Source organism: Coregonus clupeaformis, unplaced genomic scaffold (genome assembly GCF_020615455.1).
Source record: "Coregonus clupeaformis isolate EN_2021a unplaced genomic scaffold, ASM2061545v1 scaf0007, whole genome shotgun sequence".
Classification (NCBI taxonomy): Eukaryota; Metazoa; Chordata; class Actinopteri; order Salmoniformes; family Salmonidae; genus Coregonus; species Coregonus clupeaformis.
Genome location: NW_025533462.1, coordinates 287,934 through 311,678, shown reverse-complemented (window position 1 = coordinate 311,678; position 23,745 = coordinate 287,934). Strand labels below are relative to the sequence as shown.

Sequence of the window (23,745 nt, the reverse complement as noted above, 5' to 3'; positions counted from 1 at the left end):
TGCAATTTCTAATTTATTTGTTCCATGTGGACACTGGAAATATGAATCAACCTATTTCACCTTGGTGAGTAGAACCAGATTTACTGAATTGAGGTTTGAACTTCTCAAACTCCTTGTCCACCTCTGCTTTATCCTCTCCGTCTGGACGAGGGGGGTTGTTACTCCGTCTGGACGAGGGGGGTTGTTACTCCGTCTGGACGAGGGGGGTTGTCACATCCGTCTGGACGAGGGGGTTGTTACTCCGTCTGGACGAGGGGGTTTGTCACCTCCGTCTGGATGAGGGGGGTTGTTACTCCGTCTGGACGAGGGGGGTTGTCACCTCCGTCTGGATGAGGGGGTTTGTCACCTCCGTCTGGACGAGGGGGTTTGTCACCTCCGTCTGGACGAGGGGGGTTGTTACTCCGTCTGGACGAGGGGGTTTGTCACCTCCGTCTGGACGAGGGGGGTTGTTACTCCGTCTGGACGAGGGGGGTTGTTACTCCGTCTGAACGAGGGGGGTTGTCACCTCCGTCTGGACCAAGGGGTTTAGACACCACAAATGCTACAGTAACAACCAAAAACATGAGGAGCACAAAATCCTTCATTCTAGATAGGTGGAGGTAGAGAACACACAGACAGACTCAGTGTGTATATAGGCATACACTCAATATATACAAATTATCTATTCAAAAGTACACCTCTATCTCTTCCCCTATCTGATACAGCAAACAAACACACACACGCAAGTACGCACACGCACACACACACACACACACACACACGCACGCACACAAAAATACTCAGGAATGGCTTACCTCCTCTCTGAAGATCTCCCTCTAGATCTGAAAGCACCAATGTTATTCTAATCGCAGACTACGCTGTGGTCACTGATCTGGTGAACCACTGAACAGAATCAGTTCTCATAGCCACCGGTTAGGCTACGCCCAGACACAACACAAACACAACAGACCATCAGTCAGAAAGCAAACGGAGCGTAACCATGTACACCACAGGAGGTTGGTGGCACCTTAATTGGGGAGGAAGGGCTCGTGTTAATGACTGGAGCGGAATAGGTGGAATGGTATCAAATACATCAAACACATGGTTTCCAGCTGTTTGATGCCATTCCGTTTGCTCCGTTCCAGCCATTATTATGAGCCGTTTCCCCTCAGCAGCCTCCTGTGATGTACACATTACACAATAGCTTCTGTCCAGAAGTGAGATGGATATTTCTGCTTGACTTCTGCTGATGTTTATCCACTACGTCAGAAGTCATACTATCTGTCCAGAAGTGAGATGGATATTTCTGCTTGACTTCTGCTGATGTTTATCCACTACGTCAGAAGTCATACTATCTGTCCAGAAGTGAGATGGATATTTCTGCTTGACTTCTGCTGATATTTATCCACTACGTCAGAGCTCATACCATCAAACTATGAAACAAAGACATACAGTACTATATACAGGTGATAATAGTGACAACACTATGTGTGAAACAATGCACTACTAGTGCAGGGATTGCCATATCCTATAAGCACATGTTAGGGGTCCAAATAGACATAGCCTATAAACTACTGGTTGTAAAATTCTGTATTTATTTTCTTAATCAACCTTGTGTTCTTGAACGTAGCCCTTTCTTTGTGTTCTTGAACGTAGCCCTGTCTTTAATTTTTGTTCATTGATTTCACCTGTGTTAGTTACTCACCTGGTCTCATCAGCTCCTTATTTAGTTCAGTTCTTTCTGTTTGTGCCTTGTGAGGTATTGTTCGTTTTGACTCTACTAAGCCTTTTCCTAGCTCGTTTGTGAGAACCAGTTATAGCCTTCAGTCCTAGTTTTTGATTCTCCTGCCTGTTTGCCTACCTGTGTATGACCATTGCCTGCCTGTGACCACGATTCCTGCCTTCTGCGAAGGCGAAATAAACACCTGCCGCGCTCTGCGCGTGAATTTACACCTTTTTCTCCCTGAGTATTCATTACACTGGTAAAATAAACACATAAATTGTGTGTAGACAGAGGCAGCTTAGCACAGTGAAACAGAGTAATGAATGATGGTCATCCTATTATATTAATACAGTATATGTATGTTATTACAGAAACATGGGATTTTTCCATGCACTATAAACACTTGTGAGATAAGGTAATATAATCCACAAAGATGAGAAAAAGATGTGGACCTTTCTGTCCAATGAGGTCAAGTAAAAATATGCGTAGCCTACACTTTAGAATAGGGAACACATTTTAATAAGGTACTTTGTCCTTAATGGTCCCACAATGAAACACGCATTGAATTTCCACCACAAATAGTTGCACAGACATAAAACTTTTATTTTCTTCTTTACATTTATTTACATTCGAAAATCAGAAAGATTTTTAGTGTTTTTTTTTGCGCATTAATAACATTCTTAGCACAGGACTATTTTCTGGAGGTACTGTATAGTGAAATGTGTGACCCTCAACTACCAAATAAATAATGCACAACATCTAAAAATTCAGGTTATTGCTACAAAAACAAAATTATCTTAAATTATTGCTCTGGTTTGTCTGTCTCAAGTCATCTTCACCGTCCGTAATATTCAGATATCCCCTCCTGGATCTGTATAGGGGAAAGACAAAAACATTGACAATCAACAGAAACCGACTGACCAACGTACTGAGCTATAGTGTTAGCTAGTGTGCATTAATCACTGTGAATTACGAAGGTTAAGTTGATATGATCAGTTTGTGGGAAAATGTGTGATGAATTGCCAAACGGACTGAACTTTTGGCCTTGTGGAATATTTAAAACACGTATTTTCAGCTTTGCTTTTCCTCAGGGTGCTTTATAGTTGTTCAGTTTGTCATTCTTCAGTTTTTTACCTTATGTTTGTTGTGTTGTAAATATTTCATCTTTTATTTTCATTGTTTTTTCATTGTTTTTTTTTCCTGCAAAGCAAATTGCGTTGCATTCCATGTCTGACATGTGCTGTATCAATAAAGCTTGATTGGATTTGATTTGGCCTAATTTATATAAGTGTATGAGTTATTTACAAGTAGCTCAGCTTCAATCCAACATGAGTCTTTACTCAGTACACAAAGGCCCTTCTGTCTGGGATCATACACAGTAAGGCTGTGGTTCAACATCAACTCATCATGGTTACCATTTCAATGATTTGTGTTTGGGATATACACTGCTAGTAGGTGAATGATATGTAGTTGAGATAGACACTGCTAGTAGGAGAATGATATGTAGTTGAGATAGACACTGCTAGTAGGAGAATGGTATGTAGTTGAGATAATAATAATATGCCAGTTAGCAGACGCTTTTATCCAAAGCGACTTACAGTCATGCGTGCATACATTTTCTGTTGTTGTGTATGGGTGGTCCCGGGGATCAAACCCACTACCTTGGCGTTACAAGCGCCGTGCTCTACCAGCTGAGCTACAGAGGACCAGAGATAGACACTGCTAGTAGATGAATGATATGTAGTTGAGATAAACACTGCCAGTAGGTGAATGATATGTAGTTGAGATAAACACTGCCAGTAGGTGAATGATATGTAGTTGAGATAAACACTGCCAGTAGGTGAATGATATGTAGTTGAGATAAACACTGCTAGTAGGTGAATGATATGTAGTTGAGATAAACACTGCTAGTAGGTGAATGATATGTAGTTGAGATAGACACTGCTAGTAGGTGAATGATATGTAGTTGAGATAGACACTGCTAGTAGTGTTAGTTATTAGACTAGAGCATAGATACAGTTGTGATAGATAGAGATGCCCGTCAGACATATGAGATAGTAAATGAGCATAGATATAGTTGTGATAGATAGAGATGCCCGTCAGACATATGAGATAGTAAATGAGCATAGATATAGTTGTGATAGATAGAGATGCCCGTCAGACATATGAGATAGTAAATGAGCATAGATATAGTTGTGATAGATAGAGATGCCCGTCAGACATATGAGATAGTAAATGAGCATAGATATAGTTGTGATAGATAGAGATGCCCGTCAGACATATGAGATAGTAAATGAGCATAGATATAGTTGTGATAGATAGAGATGCCCGTCAGACATATGAGATAGTAAATGAGCATAGATATAGTTGTGATAGATAGAGATGCCCGTCAGACATATGAGATAGTAAATGAGCATAGATATAGTTGTGATAGATAGAGATGCCCGTCAGACATATGAGATAGTAAATGAGCATAGATATAGTTGTGATAGATAGAGATGCCCGTCAGACATATGAGATAGTAAATGAGCATAGATATAGTTGTGATAGATAGAGATGCCCGTCAGACATATGAGATAGTAAATGAGCATAGATATAGTTGTGATAGATAGAGATGCCCGTCAGACATATGAGATAGTAAATGAGCATAGATATAGTTGTGATAGATAGAGATGCCCGTCAGACATATGAGATAGTAAATGAGCATAGATATAGTTGTGATAGATAGAGATGCCCGTCAGACATATGAGATAGTAAATGAGCATAGATACAGTTGTGATAGATAGAGATGCCCGTCAGACATATGAGATAGTAAATGAGCATAGATATAGTTGTGATAGATAGAGATGCCCGTCAGACATATGAGATAGTAAATGAGCATAGATACAGTTGTGATAGATAGAGATGCCCGTCAGACTCACCCTTAGACCAGGGGGTAGCTGGAAGCGGTGGCGATGCCACACTGGTTGTGTTTGTTCCTGGACATCATGATGTAGCCCTTATCTCCCCAGTCAAGGCCCCAGCTGGAACACACACATCCAGCAACCACTGAGTTAGCATTTAGCAATAGCATAACATCGATCATTGACAGGGGCGCAACTTTGGTTATAGAAGTGGGGGGGGGACAGTCAGATAAACACTCCAACAGCCTACCCGACCCTCGTTTTGTATCACATCCAATGCTAACTAAAATATTATACCAGAGCCCATCTCTGACAGTACTGAGATTAGAGAATGCAACTGCAACGCCATTGGTTTATGGTTGCTCTTGATCAATCTGATAGGCTTAGCGTTATTTGATACATTATGCAATATGTTGTTGTTTACCTGTTCTTCACCAGCCAGTAGTCCTGGCCATCATCACTAGTGCCATAGCCAACAGCCAGAACACCATGATCCAGCTCATCACTGCTGCACTCTGGCTCGTCATAGACACCTGGGAATAAACAATTATTAAATTAAATCCATTATTAAATTAAATCCATTATTCTCAATATACAGACAATATCAGCCTGGTATCAGTTTATATGTGTCACATTGTGAGGCTTTTGCAAAAAGAAACGCGTCACAGTTGTTGACGCCTAAGTCAATACATTACATTGAATGTACAAAACACACAGGGAGATTTTACTGTACATCTAAGAAAGAAGATAACATCTTAGTCATTTAGCAGACGCTCTTATCCAGAGCGACTTACAGGAGCAATTAGGGTTAAGTGCCTTGCTCAAGGGCACATCGACAGATTTTTCACCTAGTCAGCTCGGGGATTCGAACCAGCAACTTTTCAGTTACTGGCCCAACCTCTTAATCGCTCGGCTACCTGCCACCCAGAACTACGAGTCACAGTCAGTTCACAGTTATGAACCATCAGTTATGGAGTCAGTCTCAATGAAGCCTTCATAAGCCCTTTATAAGGCCTATATAAATGCTTCACAAATCATTCATAATAAAATGTCATACTATATACTATATACTATACATAAGGCTTATGCCACATTTGGTAAAGAACCAGATGTCAGGACCGTATAAAAGATTTTTGAAGCATATATGTGGGCTCATCAAGGGTTTATGAAGGCGTCATTATGCCTTAGAGGTTATAGTTTGTTTAAAGTGTGACCAAGATGACAGGTGTAGGTTCAGGCTGGAGAGAGGCGTGTCTTAAAAGGCCTAACATGATTCCTCTAGAGAGAGGTGTGTCTTCAAAAGCCTAACACGATATCTCTAGAGAGAGGCGTGTCTTAAAAGGCCTAACATGAACCCTCTAGAGAGGCGTGTCTTAAAAGGCCTAACCTGATTGGCCCGGAGAGAGGTGTGTCTAAAAAGACCTCACCTGAGTCGTAGAGCTGGAAGGATGAGTGTCCAGCATCGATAGCCACAGACACCGGTCCCACGGTGGCCACCGCCTGCTGCAGGGCGCTCTCGTCACCGCTGGTCACGTCAACATACCCGCTGCAGGTGGCACCCACACTGTCGGGCTTGTAGCGGCACTTCTTGTCCTGTTAAAGAAAGACATTGTTAAATAAACACTAGAGGAGCTTAGTTGCTAGTTGTTTACGCGTTTCCATAGAAACGTTTTATGAGGGATTCCACAGCATTATTTTGACTGTGTGTAAAAATATGAAGTCTTCTTAAAACAGGTGTAGCTACATTAAAATTGTGTAAGCACATAAAACATAGCGAATATAAAACATTAAATTAATATAAAACATTAAATTCATACCTAAATGCATCGTTGTAAAATAATGCTCTCCCTATGTCTGCTCTTTTTTGTCAGAATCTATTGCATCGCTAAACATATACACTAGATGTCAGTGTTGTGCTACTTCCTTGATTCAGAAAGGCGTCATAGCCCAGTGGTTTTCAAACCTCTCCTAGGGGACCCCCAGACGTTTCCCAATTTTATTGTAGCCCTAAACCAGCTCACTGATTTACCTAATCAAGGGTTTCATGATTAGTCGACAAGCTCAATAAGGTGCGTTAGCTCTGGAATAGTTCAAATACATGGAACGGCTGGGGGTCCCCGAGGAGAGGTTTGAAAACCCCTGTCATAGCCTACTACTACACCGTGTGAACCCACACTGGGAGAAGGATGACATTAAAAATGGACTTAAACAGGGAAGGCCTAATAAGTAAAATAAGAAACACTAATTTTCATTTTCCATTGGGATTTTATTTTAATTTTTACGTTTGAACACAACCCTGCCCACTGCTCACTGCTCACTGCTTACCTCAGCCTGGTAGGGGTAGGAGTCCTCAGTATCCACGCCTCCAGGGGCCAAGGACTTGATGTACTCGAAGGCCTGGTCCATGAGACCGCCCATGCAGCCCATGTTGCCGAAATCGCCGGAGCAGTCAACCAGCTGCTGCTCACTGAGGGGCACCAGCTTACTGGTCTTCTTATAGTACTGGCCTTCCAGAGATCCAGTCTGAGGGAGGGAGGGAGGGCGGTAGATGGGGGAGTTAGAGAGACTTTGGCAGGGAGATGTAAATGTAAAATGAAGGACACTCACATTCTAATAGATTTACCTTTGCAAAGTTTTAGGGTCACAACCCACAGTGTTTGGAAAACAGCCGTATACAAAAATGGAAACATTTACAGACTGGGGATTATTGTTTCTCTCTCACCACGCACAAGACGAAAGAGAACAAGTATTTTTTATTTAATTAAAAAAAAAAATTTGGGGGGGGGGTAGATCAGCTTAATATTGTAGATAGATTGTAACTTCCATCAATATAATTGTCTGCATCACTTCCAATCAATATATATATATATACACATACACATACACACATACATACACATACAGTGGGGGAAAAAAGTATTTAGTCAGCCACCAATTGTGCAAGTTCTCCCACTTAAAAAGATGAGAGAGGCCTGTAATTTTCATCATAGGTACACGTCAACTATGACAGACAAATTGAGAAAAAAAATCCTGAAAATCACATTGTAGGGATTTTTTATGAATTTATTTGCAAATTATGGTGGAAAATAAGTATTTGGTCAATAACAAAGTTTCTCAATACTTTGTTATATACCCTTTGTTGGCAATGACACAGGTCAAACGTTTTCTGTAAGTCTTCACAAGGTTTTCACACACTGTTGCTGGTATTTTGGCCCATTCCTCCATGCAGATCTCCTCTAGAGCAGTGATGTTTTGGGGCTGTCGCTGGGCAACACGGACTTTCAACTCCCTCCAAAGATTTTCTATGGGGTTGAGATCTGGAGACTGGCTAGGCCACTCCAGGACCTTGAAATGCTTCTTACGAAGCCACTCCTTCGTTGCCCGGGCGGTGTGTTTGGGATCATTGTCATGCTGAAAGACCCAGCCACGTTTCATCTTCAATGCCCTTGCTGATGGAAGGAGGTTTTCACTCAAAATCTCACGATACATGGCACCATTCATTCTTTCCTTTACACGGATCAGTCGTCCTGGTCCCTTTGCAGAAAAACAGCCCCAAAGCATGATGTTTCCACCCCCATGCTTCACAGTAGGTATGGTGTTCTTTGGATGCAACTCAGCATTCTTTGTCCTCCAAACACGACAAGTTGAGTGTTTACCAAAAAGTTCTATTTTGGTTTCATCTGACCATATGACATTCTCCCAATCCTCTTCTGGATCATCCAAATGCACTCTAGCAAACTTCAGACGGGCCTGGACATGTACTGGCTTAAGCAGGGGGACACGTCTGGCACTGCAGGATTTGAGTCCCTGGCGGCGTAGTGTGTTACTGATAGTAGGCTTTGTTACTTTGGTCCCAGCTCTCTGCAGGTCATTCACTAGGTCCCCCCGTGTGGTTCTGGGATTTTTGCTCACCGTTCTTGTGATCATTTTGACCCCACGGGGTGAGATCTTGCGTGGAGCCCCAGATCGAGGGAGATTATCAGTGGTCTTGTATGTCTTCCATTTCCTAATAATTGCTCCCACAGTTGATTTCTTCAAACCAAGCTGCTTACCTATTGCAGATTCAGTCTTCCCAGCCTGGTGCAGGTCTACAATTTTGTTTCTGGTGTCCTTTGACAGCTCTTTGGTCTTGGCCATAGTGGAGTTTGGAGTGTGACTGTTTGAGGTTGTGGACAGGTGTCTTTTATACTGATAACACGTTCAAACAGGTGCCATTAATACAGGTAACGAGTGGAGGACAGAGGAGCCTCTTAAAGAAGAAGTTACAGGTCTGTGAGAGCCAGAAATCTTGCTTGTTTGTAGGTGACCAAATACTTATTTTCCACCATAATTTGCAAATAAATTCATTAAAAACCCTACAATGTGATTTTCTGGATTTTCTTTTCTCAATTTGTCTGTCATAGTTGACGTGTACCTATGCTGAAAATTACAGGCCTCTCTCATCTTTTTAAGTGGGAGAACTTGCACAATTGGTGGCTGACTAAATACTTTTTTTCCCCACTGTACATATACACACATACACACCCACATACATACATACATACATACATACATACATACATACATACATACATACATACATACATACATACATACATACATACATACATACATACATACATACATACATACACATACATATCCTTTCATAATATATATATATATTCCCCTTTATTACTTTCCAACCCCGCCACCCTTTCCCCACTTGGAGTAAACTAGTGAACAACAACGCCTAGGCCTCTACTTCCGGCCCATACCCACTATCTACATTTTATGGACACAGTCAATTTTACAATAATTACATTTTGTTTGTTCTTTCTCCTGAACTTCTTCTACTCTCAACCTCTCCGATCATTTTCATGATGTCCATCCGGTTTGCTTCTATATGCCATATCTTTCTAACTATGCTCCTTCACAAAAGCTCCCAACCTACAACCCATACACCTATTATGGACACAGCGTGCCTACATTATTAGTTATCTTGTTATTGTTTGTTGTTAGTTGTTATTAGTCCCATCCTTCAATTCCATTCAACACCTCCCATCTATCTTTTAACACCATCCATATAGGATTTCTATTTGCCATATATATTTCAACTGTACTGTGATGTCTTACAGAGAACAAGAGAACAAGTATTAGAACAGGCTGACCAATTACTCAACTACAGTGGAGGCTGGTGGGAGGAGCTATAGGAGGTCTCATTGTAATGGCTGAAATTGAATAAATGGAACGGAGTCAAACATGTGGTTTCCATATGTTTGATGTGTTTGATACCGTTCCATTTATTCCATTCCAGCCATTACAATGAGCCCGTCTTTCTATAGCTCCTCCCACCAGCCTCCACTGCTTAACTACATCTGACTAGAGCAGAGTTTAGGCTGTAGTTAACTCGCTCTCTTAACCCCTTCCTTCCTTCTCCCTTTCTTACCGCACTGAATGCCCAGCAGGAGCCACACTGCTTCTGGTCCTTGATGGGGGTGACGTAGCCCTTTTCCCTCCAGTCCACGGTGGTGGGCAGGTCGTTGTCCCCAAGCATTGGGAAGAAGGTAGAGCCGCCGCGGGGCTTGGAGGTGTTGAAGGAGCCCAGGCAACCCAGGGAGATGACGTGTCTGTACTCCTCGTTATCCTGCGATAGAGGGACACAACAATAGATACACATACTAATTTATACATCATTTACATTAGATACACTGGTGGTGGATGAGGTGAGTTTCCCCTTCCTATGTAAAGCGCTTTGAAAACCTTAGTTGGTAGAAAGGTGCTATATAAATCCAATCCATTATAATAATTATTTATTATCACTGGACACAATTATTTCAGAAATGTATTTCCTTTGTTTTGGGGTGGATCTATCCTTCTATTGTACTTCACTATTTAGTTCAGATAAAGGATACAGATCACAACATATTAACAAGTCCATAGTTCATCAAAATCATGTCAATTTAATTGTCAATATAATCGTGTCAGTTTTCTTTATTTTCTACGAATGCTGTAAATCTGAAAATGGGGCAGACAAAGAGAGATCCTTCTTTTGCTCATTTAATCATTTTATCCTTCATAAATCTACATATAAATATGTGAGCTGTTCTAGTTATACAGTGGTATGTTGCTTGGCCCTACCATGTCAGCGAAGGAGGTCATGCCCAGGCGGTAGGACTTGATGCCCTGGTCAGCCAGCATGTTGTGAACCAGCACCAGCTTCCGGTTAGAGATCCAGGAGCTCATGCGCTGAGCCTCCTCCACCTGAGAGCTGTAAGACTTCCCTGTAGGAGTCAAAGTCAGTTCACTGAAGGCCTTATTCAGACTTGAAATAAATTGACTAAACATGACTATTTTTGACTTACAGTAAGTCCATGTTTTATTGACTTAAGTCCATGTTTATTGACTTCAGTCCATGTTTTATTGACTTAAATCCATGTTTTATTGACTTAAGTCCATGTTTTATTGATTTAAGTCCATGTTTTATTGACTTAAGTCCATGTTAAGTCTACTTATCTCAAGTCTGAATCGGGCCCTCAGTGAGGAAACAATATAAAAATCAATGAAACCAGACTTTCAGGATTAACAGGCGCCTCTATTAAATACCTCTAAATATAGTAACAAAATATGCAGGCTTTGAGTAGCTCGAGACATTTTGTAGTTGTATGTAAGTAGCTCTTATGAAAGTAAAGGTTGTCGCCTCCTGCTCTACAACGTCTTGAACAGGATAATGAGAGAGCAGAGGTTCAGATTGATAATAAACATGAAGAAAAGAGGAGATAGTCACACACTCCATTGTTGTCAATGATAAGAAGCTAAAGTGAAACAAGCTGACGTGAAGAGAGATGCTTCTCTTACCAAACTTCAGTTTCCAGGCATGGAACTCCAAGTCCTCCAATGAGAGGCTAGCGGCACTAGCCACTGCCAGAGCAGCAGCCACAACTACCAACAATTTCATTCTGAGGAGAAAGACAGCAGAGATTTACTGAGAACAACAGGAGACAGATCATACATGCATGGAGCTACAGTATGCACCAGATGTTTCTCTTTATCTCTCTCTCATACAGTCTTTATTTTCTCTGTTTTTCTCTCTTTCCTTCTCTTTCTCTCTGTATCTCTCTCTCTCACAATATGTATCTTTCAATAAATATTAGTTTCTATCTGACACAGGAAGCATGTGTGTGTGTATTTGTGTCTGTGTCTGTGGCTGCTCACCTGTGTGTGTGTAGGATGTCTTGAAGCCACTGGCTGGTGATGGATAACTGTCACTCTGTCCTCTGCTTAAGTACTTGCTGTGGTTATTGTTCAGTCAGGTGCCTGTCACGAAGCCATAAACTACAGCAGGGGAAGACACGGGGGCGAGACAGACCAGAGAATGCTTACCAGTCAATTTACTGGAAGAAAACAGGGTGTGGGAAATCACACTAGAACATTTGCATGACAAAAATGTCTTTGTTTTAGGGAACATCATGTCATTTAGATCTTCTTTATTGTAGAAGGAATACTTACATTAGTCTTTACAGTATGTTGTGACAGGGCAGACAATACTTACATTTGTCTTTACAGTATGTTGTGACAGGGCAGAAAATACTTACAAATGTTTTGATAATTTTCTTTCAATTCACAAGTGGGTGAATCTCACTGGCATTACTCTGTCCCATTATGTGTAGCCCATGTATCTGATGCTGTCTGGACTAAAAGAGTATAACATGTTGCCGCCGTAGCATTTGATTAATTGATTAATCAAAATAATTAGCCAATCAGCGTTGAGCTGAGCTCAACTATGGGTTGTCTTGGTGCAGCAAAACGTCCCCCAAGGGAGGCCAGTTTGGATTTGGCTTCATACCAATCAAATCACTTCCTAAGCAAAACGTCATTTTCAGAAAAACTTGTCTGTTTCTAGTCTGCTTGTGTTGATGTTCTGCAGTACCTAGCTTGCTAAATCGGCCCTTTCCTAAGCCATGGATGGAAATGGGGATTTGGACGTGTGGTTTTGACTTAATTCTCTGTACAGGCCAATTATTATGACGGAGATTCAGATCTAACCATACATTCATATGTTTTGCCACTGGCCTGAGACGACGATTGAAGTTCAATATGTAGCCTAGATGTAGCCTAGTAGGCTCACGTTAACTAGCTAGCTAACTTAGTTGGTTCATTGTTGCCCATGTTAGGAAGTTAGGCTAGCAAGAGTTTTAGCTAGGTAGCCTATGACAACAAAAACTCAAAGTGTACTGCATGACATAGCCATAGACCGTTTTGCCAACATGAAAGAGAGGATGATGGCGTTCAACTAGTCTACAAGTAGGGTGAGTGAAAAAAAATGGTGTTACACACACACACAGAAATCAGTACCATGGACAGCCACATGATACAGTGGCTTGCGAAAGTATTCACCCCACTTGGCATTTTTCCTATTTTGTTGCCTTACAACCTGGAATTTAAATGGATTTTGGGGGGGTTTGTATCATTTGATTTAAACAACATGCCTACCACTTTGAAGATGCAAAGTATTTTTTATTGTGAAACAAACAAGAAATAAGAAAAAAAAGTCAATACTTTGTAGGGCCACCTTTTGCAGCAATTACAGCTGCAAGTCTCTTGGGGTATGTCTCTATAAGCTTGGCACATCTAGCCACTGGGATTTGTGTCCATTCTTCAAGGCAAAACTGCTCCAGCTTCTTCAAGTTGGATGGGTTCCGCTGGTGTACAGCAATCTTGAAGTCATTCCACAGATTCTCAATTGGACTGAGGTCTGGGCTTTGACTAGGCCATTCCAAGACATTTAAATGTTTCCCCTTAAACCACACAAATATTGCTTTAGCAGTATGCTTAGGGTCATTGTCCTGCTGGAAAGTGAACCTCTGTCTCAGTCTCAAATCTCTGGAAGACTGAAACAGGTTTCCCTCAAGAATTTCCCTGTATTTAGCGCCATTCATCATTCCTTCAATTCTGACCAGTTTCCCAGTCCCTGCTGATGAAAAACATCCCCACAGCATGATGCTGATGCTGCCACCACCATGCTTCACTGTGGGGATGGTGTTCTCGGGGTGATGAGAGGTGTGGGGTTTGCGCCAGACATAGCGTTTTCCTTGATGGCCAAAAAGCTCAATTTTAGTCTCATCTGATCAGAGTACCTTCTTCCATATGTTTGGGGAGTCTCCCACATGCCTTTTGGGAACACCACACTTTGTGACTGTTGTCTTTTTGTTGTCACGGCCTTATTGTATGTCACGGTGGTGTATGAACAAATAGGTTATAGAGCAAACAACGCAATTATCACAACAGAGGTTGTAATATGGCCTTTTTACTGGCTTGGCTTGGCTTCCCCAGTGATTTTACCCACGCAACACTACTGAACCAAACCTTGTTGTTTATTGTTAATGTTTGGTTAATTGGTTTAAACCCGGGATAAATTGAGATGAAAACTGTATACGTATGTCAACAGCTATTTGATGCAACATGATTACAGTGCAGTAGCCTAATAACATAAGTGAAATAGCATGGAAACAATCATGTCTGAATCACTTTGTTTCCAGTACACATGTAGCCCTGAATTGGGTGAGTTTCATTTTCTGTTTAGGGTTTCCATCAACGGTGATGCTTCAACTTCTTTGCAAGAAATGACTAATGCAACATTTACGGAAGGCTTTCATTTCCACATTTCTCATCTCTTACTGGGTGTCACATGGTAGCGGTGCGCTCCACTACCATGTCTTCCTATTTGACTGTTTCGGAGGTGTCCAGATGTCCTGTGGTAATGGTCATGGTAATTCCTCTTAACTAGTCGACGCTGAGAGGGTATAAGAGGAACATGTGCACACGTGACATCACAGCTGTTCGAAGTGTCTACTGCATGCCGTACGCATATTACTGAAGTTTGGGTCATCTCACTGGAAACACATCGGAATAAAAAAATAATACATATGGGTTGTTTATATAATTTACTACATTTAAACATTTACCAATACTAGAGCAACTTATATAACAACCCATATGTTTGGGGAGGTGTTGGGTTTGCGCCAGAAATAGTATTTTCCTTGATGGCCAAAAAGCTCAATTTTAGTCTCATCTGACCAGAGTACCTTCTTTCATATGTTTGGGGAGTCTCCCACATGCCTTTTGGCGAACACCAAACGTGTTTGCTTATTTTTTTCTTTAAGCAATGCCTTTTTTCTGGCCACCCTTCCGTAAAGCCCAGCTCTGTGGAGTGTACGGCTTAAAGTGGTCCTATGGACAGATACTCCAATATCCGCTGTGGAGCTTTGCAGCTTCTTCAGGGTTATCTTTGGTCTCTTTGTTACCTCTCTGATTAATGCCCTCCTTGCCTGGTCCGTGAGTTTTGGTGGGCGGCCCTCTCTTGGCAGGTTTGTTGTGGTGCCATATTCTTTCAATTATTCTTTTATAATGGATTTAATGGTGCTCTATGGGATGTTCAAACTTTCGTATCTTTTTTTATAACCCAACCCTGATCTGTACTTCTCCAAAACTTTGTCCCTGACCTGTTTGGAGAGCTCCTTGGTCTTCATGGTGCCGCTTGCTTGGTGGTGCCCCTTGTTTAGTGGTGTTGCAGACTCTGGGGCCTTTCAGAACAGGTGTATATATACTGAGATCATGTGACAGATCATGTGACACTTAGATTGCACACAGGTGGACTTTATTTAACTTATTATGTGACTTCTGAAGGTAATTGGTTGCACCAGATCTTATTTAGGGGCTTCATAGCAAAGGGGGTGAATACATATGCACGCACCACTTTTCCATTATTTATTTTCACTTGACCAATTTGGACTATTTTGTGTATGTCCATTACATGAAATACAAATACAAATCCATTTAAATTACAGGTTGTAATGCAACAAAATAGGAAAAAATGCCAAGGGGTATGAATACTTTTGCAAGGCACTGTAGTTTTTTTGGGTATCTGTACTTTAATTTACTATTCATATTTTTGACAACTTTTTATTTTGCTTCACTACATTCCTAAAGAAAATAATGTACTTTTTACGCCATACATTTTCCCTGACACCCAAAAGTACACATTACATTTTGAATGCTTAGCAGGACAGGAAAATTGTCAAATTCATGCACTTATCAAGAGAACATCCCTGGTCGTCCCTACTGATCTGGTGGACTCACTAAACAGAAATGCTTCTTTTGTAAATGATGTCTGAGTGTTATAGTGTGCCCCGTCTATCCGTAAATTAAAAAAACAAGAAAATGGTGCTGTCCGCTTTGCTTAATATGAGGAGTTTGAAACGATTTATACTTTTACTTTTACTTTCGATACTTAAGTATATTTTAGAAATTACATTTACTTTTGATACTTAAGTATATTTAAAACCAAATACTTTTAGACTTTTACTCAAGTAGTATTTTACTGGGTGACTTTCACTTTTACGTGAGTAATTTTCTATTAAGGTATGTTGACTTTTACTCAAGTACGACAATGGGGTACGTTTTCCACCACTGTTGTATGTTTCCATCAACAACAGTGCAGAACATTCTGTCTACCCACAAACTTCCTGTTAGAAGTTCACCTTGGAAAGTTTCCCTCTCAATGTTTTTCATCTAGCTCTCCCTCCTAAGTCTCTCTCCCTCCTTTTACCTGTCCTTAATTGTAGCCATTCTATGTGACATATAGCTAATAAGTTATTTTTGTGACATAAGTAATATGCCACCAAAATTGACATTTAAGGGAAAATCAACAAGGGGATATGCGTTCTATGGAAAATAATGAACGATGTGAAAGGTGTGTTCCACGACACGCTAACGGAGTGGAACTAACCTTCCACGGAGTTGCATTATTTTCCAGAGAACGCATACAGCCCCGAGTTAATTATCGCTTTTATACCATGGCTATAGTTTAACAGATTAGAAATGTGTTCATATGCAGGTAGAAATATGTTTAACATGAAGTAGCTAGCAAGTTTACTAGATAGCTACAGTAGTTTCCTTGGTAACCAAACAAACAGACTTGCTAGTTTAGCTAACCAAACCATCAGTCCTAGCTTGCTATTATGAAAATTGTATTTCGGCAATGCCAATAATGTTTTCAATTCGACTTTTGCTTTCAAAAGCAGCTCAAATGTAAAACATGTAAGAATGAACTAAAGCCATTGATTACCACCGTGCTGATATAGCGTGCGTTATAGGGAAATAATGCACGCTCTAGAATGCCCTTCAAGCCAATCAGAAACGAGTATTCAACAATACCTAATATGTCAGCTTCAGTGACAGCTAATATGTCAGCTTTAGTGACATATTTACAATGATTAAATGTCACTAAATTTGACAGAACTTTTCCAATGGTGAATTTCTGCATGGTCATTTTAGGACAATGGTCATCATGAGGGCAGTGGACATGAGCGTGTCTCCAAGTCACAAGACCTTCCTGTCAAAACAAAAGCCCCAGCCAATAAAATACAGTTAAAGAATACAAATGAAAAGGTAAGCCAAACGTTCTGATGGGAAAGGCAATGAACTCAATAAAACCTCGAAGACAGCCTTCTTCTAGTCACATGTTTAGGTAGCCTGTCTTTCTCATAGCTATAAGAACACTGTAATCAAAAGGTCTGTTTGGTATCTATGTCGTATTTTGGCAGGAAGGTAAGGTATGTAAATATGTACCTATATGTACATATCTACCTCAATTACCTCATACCCCTGCATATCGACTCGGTACTGTATATAGCCAAGTTATCTTTACTCATTATCTTTCAACATTTATATTATTTATATTTTTTTCTCTCAGCATTGTCGGGAAGAGCCCGTAAGTAAGCATTTTACTGTTAGTCTACACAGGTTGTTTACAAAGCATGTGACAAATAACATTTGATTCGATTGATCTGAAATCCATGAAGCATTCCATTGAACTGTGCGATTGGAAGACAGGAGTTGGTGCTGTCAGGTCATGCAGTCTGTCACACTCCAGCCAGAGAACCCTTCAGGTCTGTAGGAAATTACTAGCCTGGTTACCAGTCTGTTTAGATAACATTCCTCTATCCTGGTTACCAGTCTGTTTAGCTAACATTCCTCTATCCTGGGCACCAGTCTGTTTAGATAACATTCCTCTATCCTGGTTACCAGTCTGTTTAGCTAACATTCCTCTATCCTGGGTACCAGTCTGTTTAGCTAACATTCCTCTATCCTGGGTACAGTCTGTTTAGCTAACATTCCTCTATCCTGGTTACCAGTCTGTTTAGCTAACATTCCACTGCTTGTACTCTGTGTCATGTAAGATTGTTCATATTTGAAGATTGCCGAAAGGCCAGTCTGTTTGGCAATGACACGGAGTACAAGGAGTAGAATGTTAACAGACCACTCTAAACAGACTGGTACACAGGTTAGAAAAGTACACTATTAACACTAATCTAGAACCGGTTACATTACTGAGAGAAGATGTTGTTCAGAATGAGTGCAATGGTTTTGTCACCTCACCAATCTTAGTATTTACTCAGCATTTCTACTGGGGGAAGACTTGCTGCATGTGTGGTGTGTGGATCCCACGTATTTCTAGAGAAGTACATAAATTATATACAGGAAATGAAAAGGCCATGACATTTATCAAATTAATTGGTCCTTTTTTATAAGCGCAGTAATTGTGTGTAATTCATTCGTAAGACTAAAATATTCTTCTTATGCATCTTATGAATTCATATAATAAAATGTCATAGTAATATGAAACACCTTCATTGCATTTTGACTACATTTATATTTATGCGTGTTATCCTGTATTAGAATGTATTTTGATAATATTTATTTTCAATCTGGGATTTCATGTATACTGTAGCTATCAAAGTGAGGCCAGGGCTTGTGGGGGAGGTGTGCTGTCACCCAAACACCGAAAGTGACTTTATGAATGAGACCATGAGACAGACAGAGACCACCACAGTTGTACAGTAAAACCACAACACTCATACACTCACTCACACACTCCTGCAAGCTCGCACGCACACACCCTTACAGAAAAATCACATGATTTCACATGTGGAAAATGCTGATTAACCACTGAACACCTGGTATGGTGCTATGTGAGTTAAAGTGTGGATGCACAAAGTTAACAACCTATGCTGCATTTACAGCAGGAGTCAAGTGACAAGTCTACTTGATTTGCAAGAAAGAACATATGACTAACTATAAAGGAGGGAGAGTTCATAGATCAAGGTTAATGGTGTTTTTTTCATGAGGTGTGTAGGTGGCAGTTGGCCAAATGTCTAATTTTTACTTGTGTTCGTGAGATCATGTTGATATTGTCACATGTAAGACTTTGTCAAATGTTAATCGGTGGCCCAGTGGTTCAATAGATATGTTGCATGTGTTCATGTCGCTATTAGTCTATAGTACTGTGTGACATTTTGGCAGTGTTTACACATGCAGAACCAATCATGATATTTTGTCTATTTACTGGCAAAATATCTGATTTGTCAAAAGACCAATAATTAGGCAAAGATCAGAATTGGGCTGCCTGTATAAACGCGGCCAATGTGACTGACACTGTAGGCCAGCAAATGCACAGCCATTCTCTGACATTAAAACCTGGTTGCTGTCCAAGAAATGTCACCTGGCTGCAATTCAAGACCAATAACCAGGTAGTCTATAACAAGGTAAAGGAACGAAGAAGCTGGGCCGCCAACATACAATAAATGTTTAATATATTTAACCAATAAGGTCAAATCAGCTGGAAATTAGGCTGCCATAGAACCACATTGAACAATGTTATCATCAACACATCTGACATAGTAAATAAGACATTAAAAAAATAGTATCAAACAGGCCTCAATTAATGAATTGTAATAAATAATCATAATAAATGTGACTCCATCCCATGATCCTTCGACTCATTCAGATGACCTGCTGTCAGATGGACAATGTGTCATTCTGGTAACTGACTCTGGGTGAGTTTGGGTTTCTTTTACAGTAACTCAGATGACCTGCTGTCAGATGGACAATGTGTCATTCTGGTAACTGACTCTGGGTGAGTTTGGGTTTCTTTTACTGTACGTGATGATGGGGTAGATCATGTTACATGGCATATTCATTGTCTAAGAAATAGCATTTATTTACTTATTTATTATTTTACCTTTATCTAACACATTCTCTATTACAACAACAACTTTTAGGGCCTCTGATGATCCAGAAGAACTTGCGGTACGGATGATCACTGGAAATGGTCCTTAGTGGCTCAGTCTGTAAAGCATGGCGCTTACAACGCCATGGGTCATGAGTTTGATTCCTGCTGGGGCCACCCATATGAAAAATGTATGCCTGTAGGTCGCGTTTGGATAAAAGCATCTGCTAAATGGCATATTATTATTATGTTACAAATACTGCTATTGTTCTGTACCCACTGGTGTCATTCACAATCCCTTTCAATCCATGTTGATAAAGGAATATACCTGGTGGGCATTCTTAACTCAAATTCCTCTCTATTTCAGTTCCTGTATGGACATAAATGGACATGACCTATAGCAGTCATACTCACTCAGGAACTTTACTCTCTGTGCTGGCAGATTAGATTTTGCTTATCTGGAGTATTAATGAGAACTCTCCACCAGGGGGCAGCACTGTCCATAGCTACTGCAAGAACAGTGTGCATTCTAAGGGTAGCTATTTATACAATATGCTGTTACATTTTCTTCAGGTCATTACCGTGGTGGAATTTCCCTTTAACATATTAGTGACTTAATAGGATAGTAATTTAGAACATATTAGTCATTTAATAGGATAGTAATTTAGAACATATTAGTCATTTAACAGGATCTCTGAGGCTTAAATGGGATATAATATATCCTATATGCTTATAACAGGTTATAAGACACCCTATAATACCTTTTGTAATTATGTACATGCATGGCTTTGAGTTGGATGCTTTGAGCAACAAGATACGCTCTTCTGCCTCCTCATAAAGTCATTCCAACTTGCAGAACAGTGGCAGTGCTAGTGGCAGTGCTAGCTGTGCCACTAGAGATCCTGGTTCGAATCCAGGCTCTGTTGTAGCCGGCCGCGACCGGGAGATCGTTGTCCAGGGTAGGGGAGGGAATGGCCGGCAGGGATGTAGCTCAGTTGGTAGAGCATGGCGTTTGCAACGCCAGGGTTGTGGGTTCGATTCCCATGGGGGGCCAGTATGAAAAAAAATTATAAAATAAAAAATAGTAAAGTATGTAAGTTGCTCTGGATAAGAGCGTCTGCAAAATGACTAAAATGTAAATGTTACTCGACATGTGTTTTCCCAAGCTTAGGGGCAATGTGAACCTTCCAAATGGCACCCTATTCCCTAAAAAGTGCACTACATTTGACTAGGAACCATAGGACTCAGGTCAAAAGTAGTTCACTGCAGAGGGAATAGGGTGCCATTTGGGACTAGGCCAATTACATACTTGGCTGCTCCCCAGTGGCTCAAAAATAATTTGTGTCTAAATGAACATGGGCGATGCTTGGCATACTTACACAATTTGAATATCATCTGGATCAATAGCGCAGCAACACTTAACTCAACTGGGAACCTAACTGGGAGGGTTGGAGGCATCTTCGATTACACATAATTGAAATTCACCACACGTTCCCACTTTACAGGTGACAAAGTGTCAACTGGAGGTGGAACGTAATGGAATGGAAGGTCTTTGGATTGAGGCTGGACAAGAACTCCAACCTTGAGAATTTGGAATTGAATTCTGTTTCAATTAATTTACGCCCCACAAAACTATGTTGTTTACAATGATAACTCAAACATGATAATTTTAAGTGTCACATATACAGTGCCTTGCAAAAGTATTCATCCCCTTGGCGTTTTTCCTATTTTGTTGCATTACAACCTGTAATTTAAATGGATTTGTATTTGTATTTCATGTAATGGACATACACAAAATAGTTCAAATTGGTGAAGTGAAATGAAAAAAATAACTTGTTTCAAGAAATTCTCAAAAATAAATAATGGAAAGGTGGTGCGTGAATATGTATTCACCCCCTTTGCTATGAAGCCCCTAAATAAGATCTGGTGCAACCAATTACCTTCAGAAGTCAAATAATTAGTTAAATAAAGTCCACCTGTGTGCAATCTAATAGTCACATGATCTGTCACATGATCTCAGTACAGTCGTGGTCAAAAGTTTTGAGAATGACACAAGTATTGGTCTTCACAAAGTTCGCTGCTTCAGTGTTATGAGATATTTTTGTCAGATGTTACTATGGTATACTGAAGTATAATTACAAGCATTCCATAAGTGTCAAAGGCTTTTATTGACAATGACATTAAGTTTATGCAAAGAGTCAATATTTGCTGTGTTGACCCTTCTTTTTCAAGACCTATGCAATCCGCCCTGGCATGCTGTCAATTAACTTCTGGGCCACATCCTGACTGATGGCAGCCCATTCTTGCATAATCAATGCTTGGAGATTGTCAGAATTTGTAGGTTTTTGTTTGTCCACCCGCCTCTTGAGGATCGGCAACAAGTTCTCAATAGGATTAAGGTCTGGGGAGTTTCCTGGCCATGGACCAAACATTTCGATGTTTTGTTCCCCGAGCCACTTAGTTATCACTTTTGCCTTATGGCAAGGTGCTCCATCATACTGGAAAAGGCATTGGTCGTCACCAAACTGTTCTCGGATGGTTGGGAGAAGTTGCTCTCGGAGGATGTGTTGGTACCATTCTTTATTCATGGCTGTGTTCTTAAGCAAAAATGTGAGTGAGCCCACTCTTGGCCACCTTGGCTAACAAGCAACCCCACACATGAAATTGGATTCATCAGAGAAAATGACTTTACCCAAGTCCTCAGCAGTCCAATCCCTGTACCTTTTGCAGAATATCAGTCTGTCCCTGATGTTTTTCCTGGAGAGAAGTGGCTTCTTTGCTGCCCTTCTTGACACCAGGCCATCCTTCAAAAGTCTTCGCCTCACTGTGCGTGCAGATGCAATCACACCTGCCTGCTGCCATTCCTGAGCAAGCTCTGCACTGGTGGTGCCCCGATCCCGCAGCTGAATCAACTTTAGGAGACGGTCCTGGCACTTGCTGGACTTTCTTGGGCGCCCTGACGCCTTCTTCACAACAATTGAACCTCTCTCCTTGAAGTTCTTGATGATCCGATAAATGGTTGATTTAGGTGCAATCTTACTAGCAGCAATATCCTTGCCTGTGAAGACCTTTTTGTGCAAAGCAATGATGACGGCACGTGTTTCCCTGCAGGTAACCATGGTTAACAGAGGAAGAACAATGATTTCAAGCACCACCCTCCTTTTAAAGCTTCCAGTTATTCTAACTCAATCAGCATGACAGAGTGATCTCCAGCCTTGTCCTCGTCAACACTCTCACCTGTGTTAACGAGAGAATCACTGACATGATGGCAGCTGGTCCTTTTGTGGCAGGGCTGAAATGCAGTGGAAATGTTTTTTTGGGATTAAGTTCATTTTCATGGCAAAGAGGGACTTTGCAATGAATTGCAATTCATCTGATCACTCTTCATGACATTCTGGAGTATATGTAAATTGCCATCATCAAAACTGAGGCAGCAGACTTTGTGAAAATGTGTATTTGTGTCATTCTCAAAATGTTTGACCATACAGTATATATACAGGTAAAAGTCAGTAAATTAGAATATTTTGAAAAACTTGATTTATTTCAGTAATTGCATTCAAAAGGTGTAACTTGTACATTATATTTATTCATTGCACACAGACTGATGCATTCAAATGTTTATTTCATTTAATTTTGATGATTTGAAGTGGCAACAAATGAAAATCCAAAATTCCGTGTGTCACAAAATTAGAATATTGTGTAAGGGTTACATTTTGAAGACACCTGGTGCCACAAACTAATCAGCTGATTAACTCAAAACACCTGCAAAGGGCTTTAAATGGTCTCTCAGTCCAGTTCTGAAGCCTACACAAACATGGGGGAAGACTTCAGATTTGACAGCTGTCCAAAAGGCGACCATCGACACATTGCACAAGGAGGGAAAGACACAAAAGGTTATTGCAGAAGAGGCTGGCTGTTCTCAGAGCTCTGTGTCCAAACACATTAATAGAGAGGCAAAGGGAAGGAAAAACTGTGGTCAGAAAAAAGTGTACAAGCGATAGGGATCACCGCGCCCTAGTCAAGATTGTGAAAAAAAACCCATTCAAAAATGTGGGGGAGATTCACAAGGAGTGGACAGCTGCTGGAGTCAG

General features: G+C 40.7%; 1 protein-coding gene across 1 annotated transcript; it reads right to left on the bottom strand.

Moving 5' to 3' along the window:
- Positions 1–2,283: 2,283 nt before the first annotated feature.
- On the bottom strand, positions 2,284–11,876 carry LOC121538983 (procathepsin L-like). The gene is made up of 9 exons (XM_045212334.1): positions 11,800–11,876; positions 11,443–11,543; positions 10,726–10,868; positions 10,034–10,231; positions 6,931–7,128; positions 6,033–6,198; positions 5,030–5,138; positions 4,624–4,725; positions 2,284–2,573 (listed from the first exon to the last, which is right to left on the bottom strand). The coding sequence occupies exons 2-8, from the start codon at positions 11,540–11,542 to the stop codon at positions 4,626–4,628; spliced, it is 1,014 nt and encodes a 337-aa protein (XP_045068269.1). The 5' UTR covers position 11,543; positions 11,800–11,876; the 3' UTR covers positions 2,284–2,573; positions 4,624–4,625.
- Between the last annotated feature and the right edge of the window lie 11,869 nt (positions 11,877–23,745).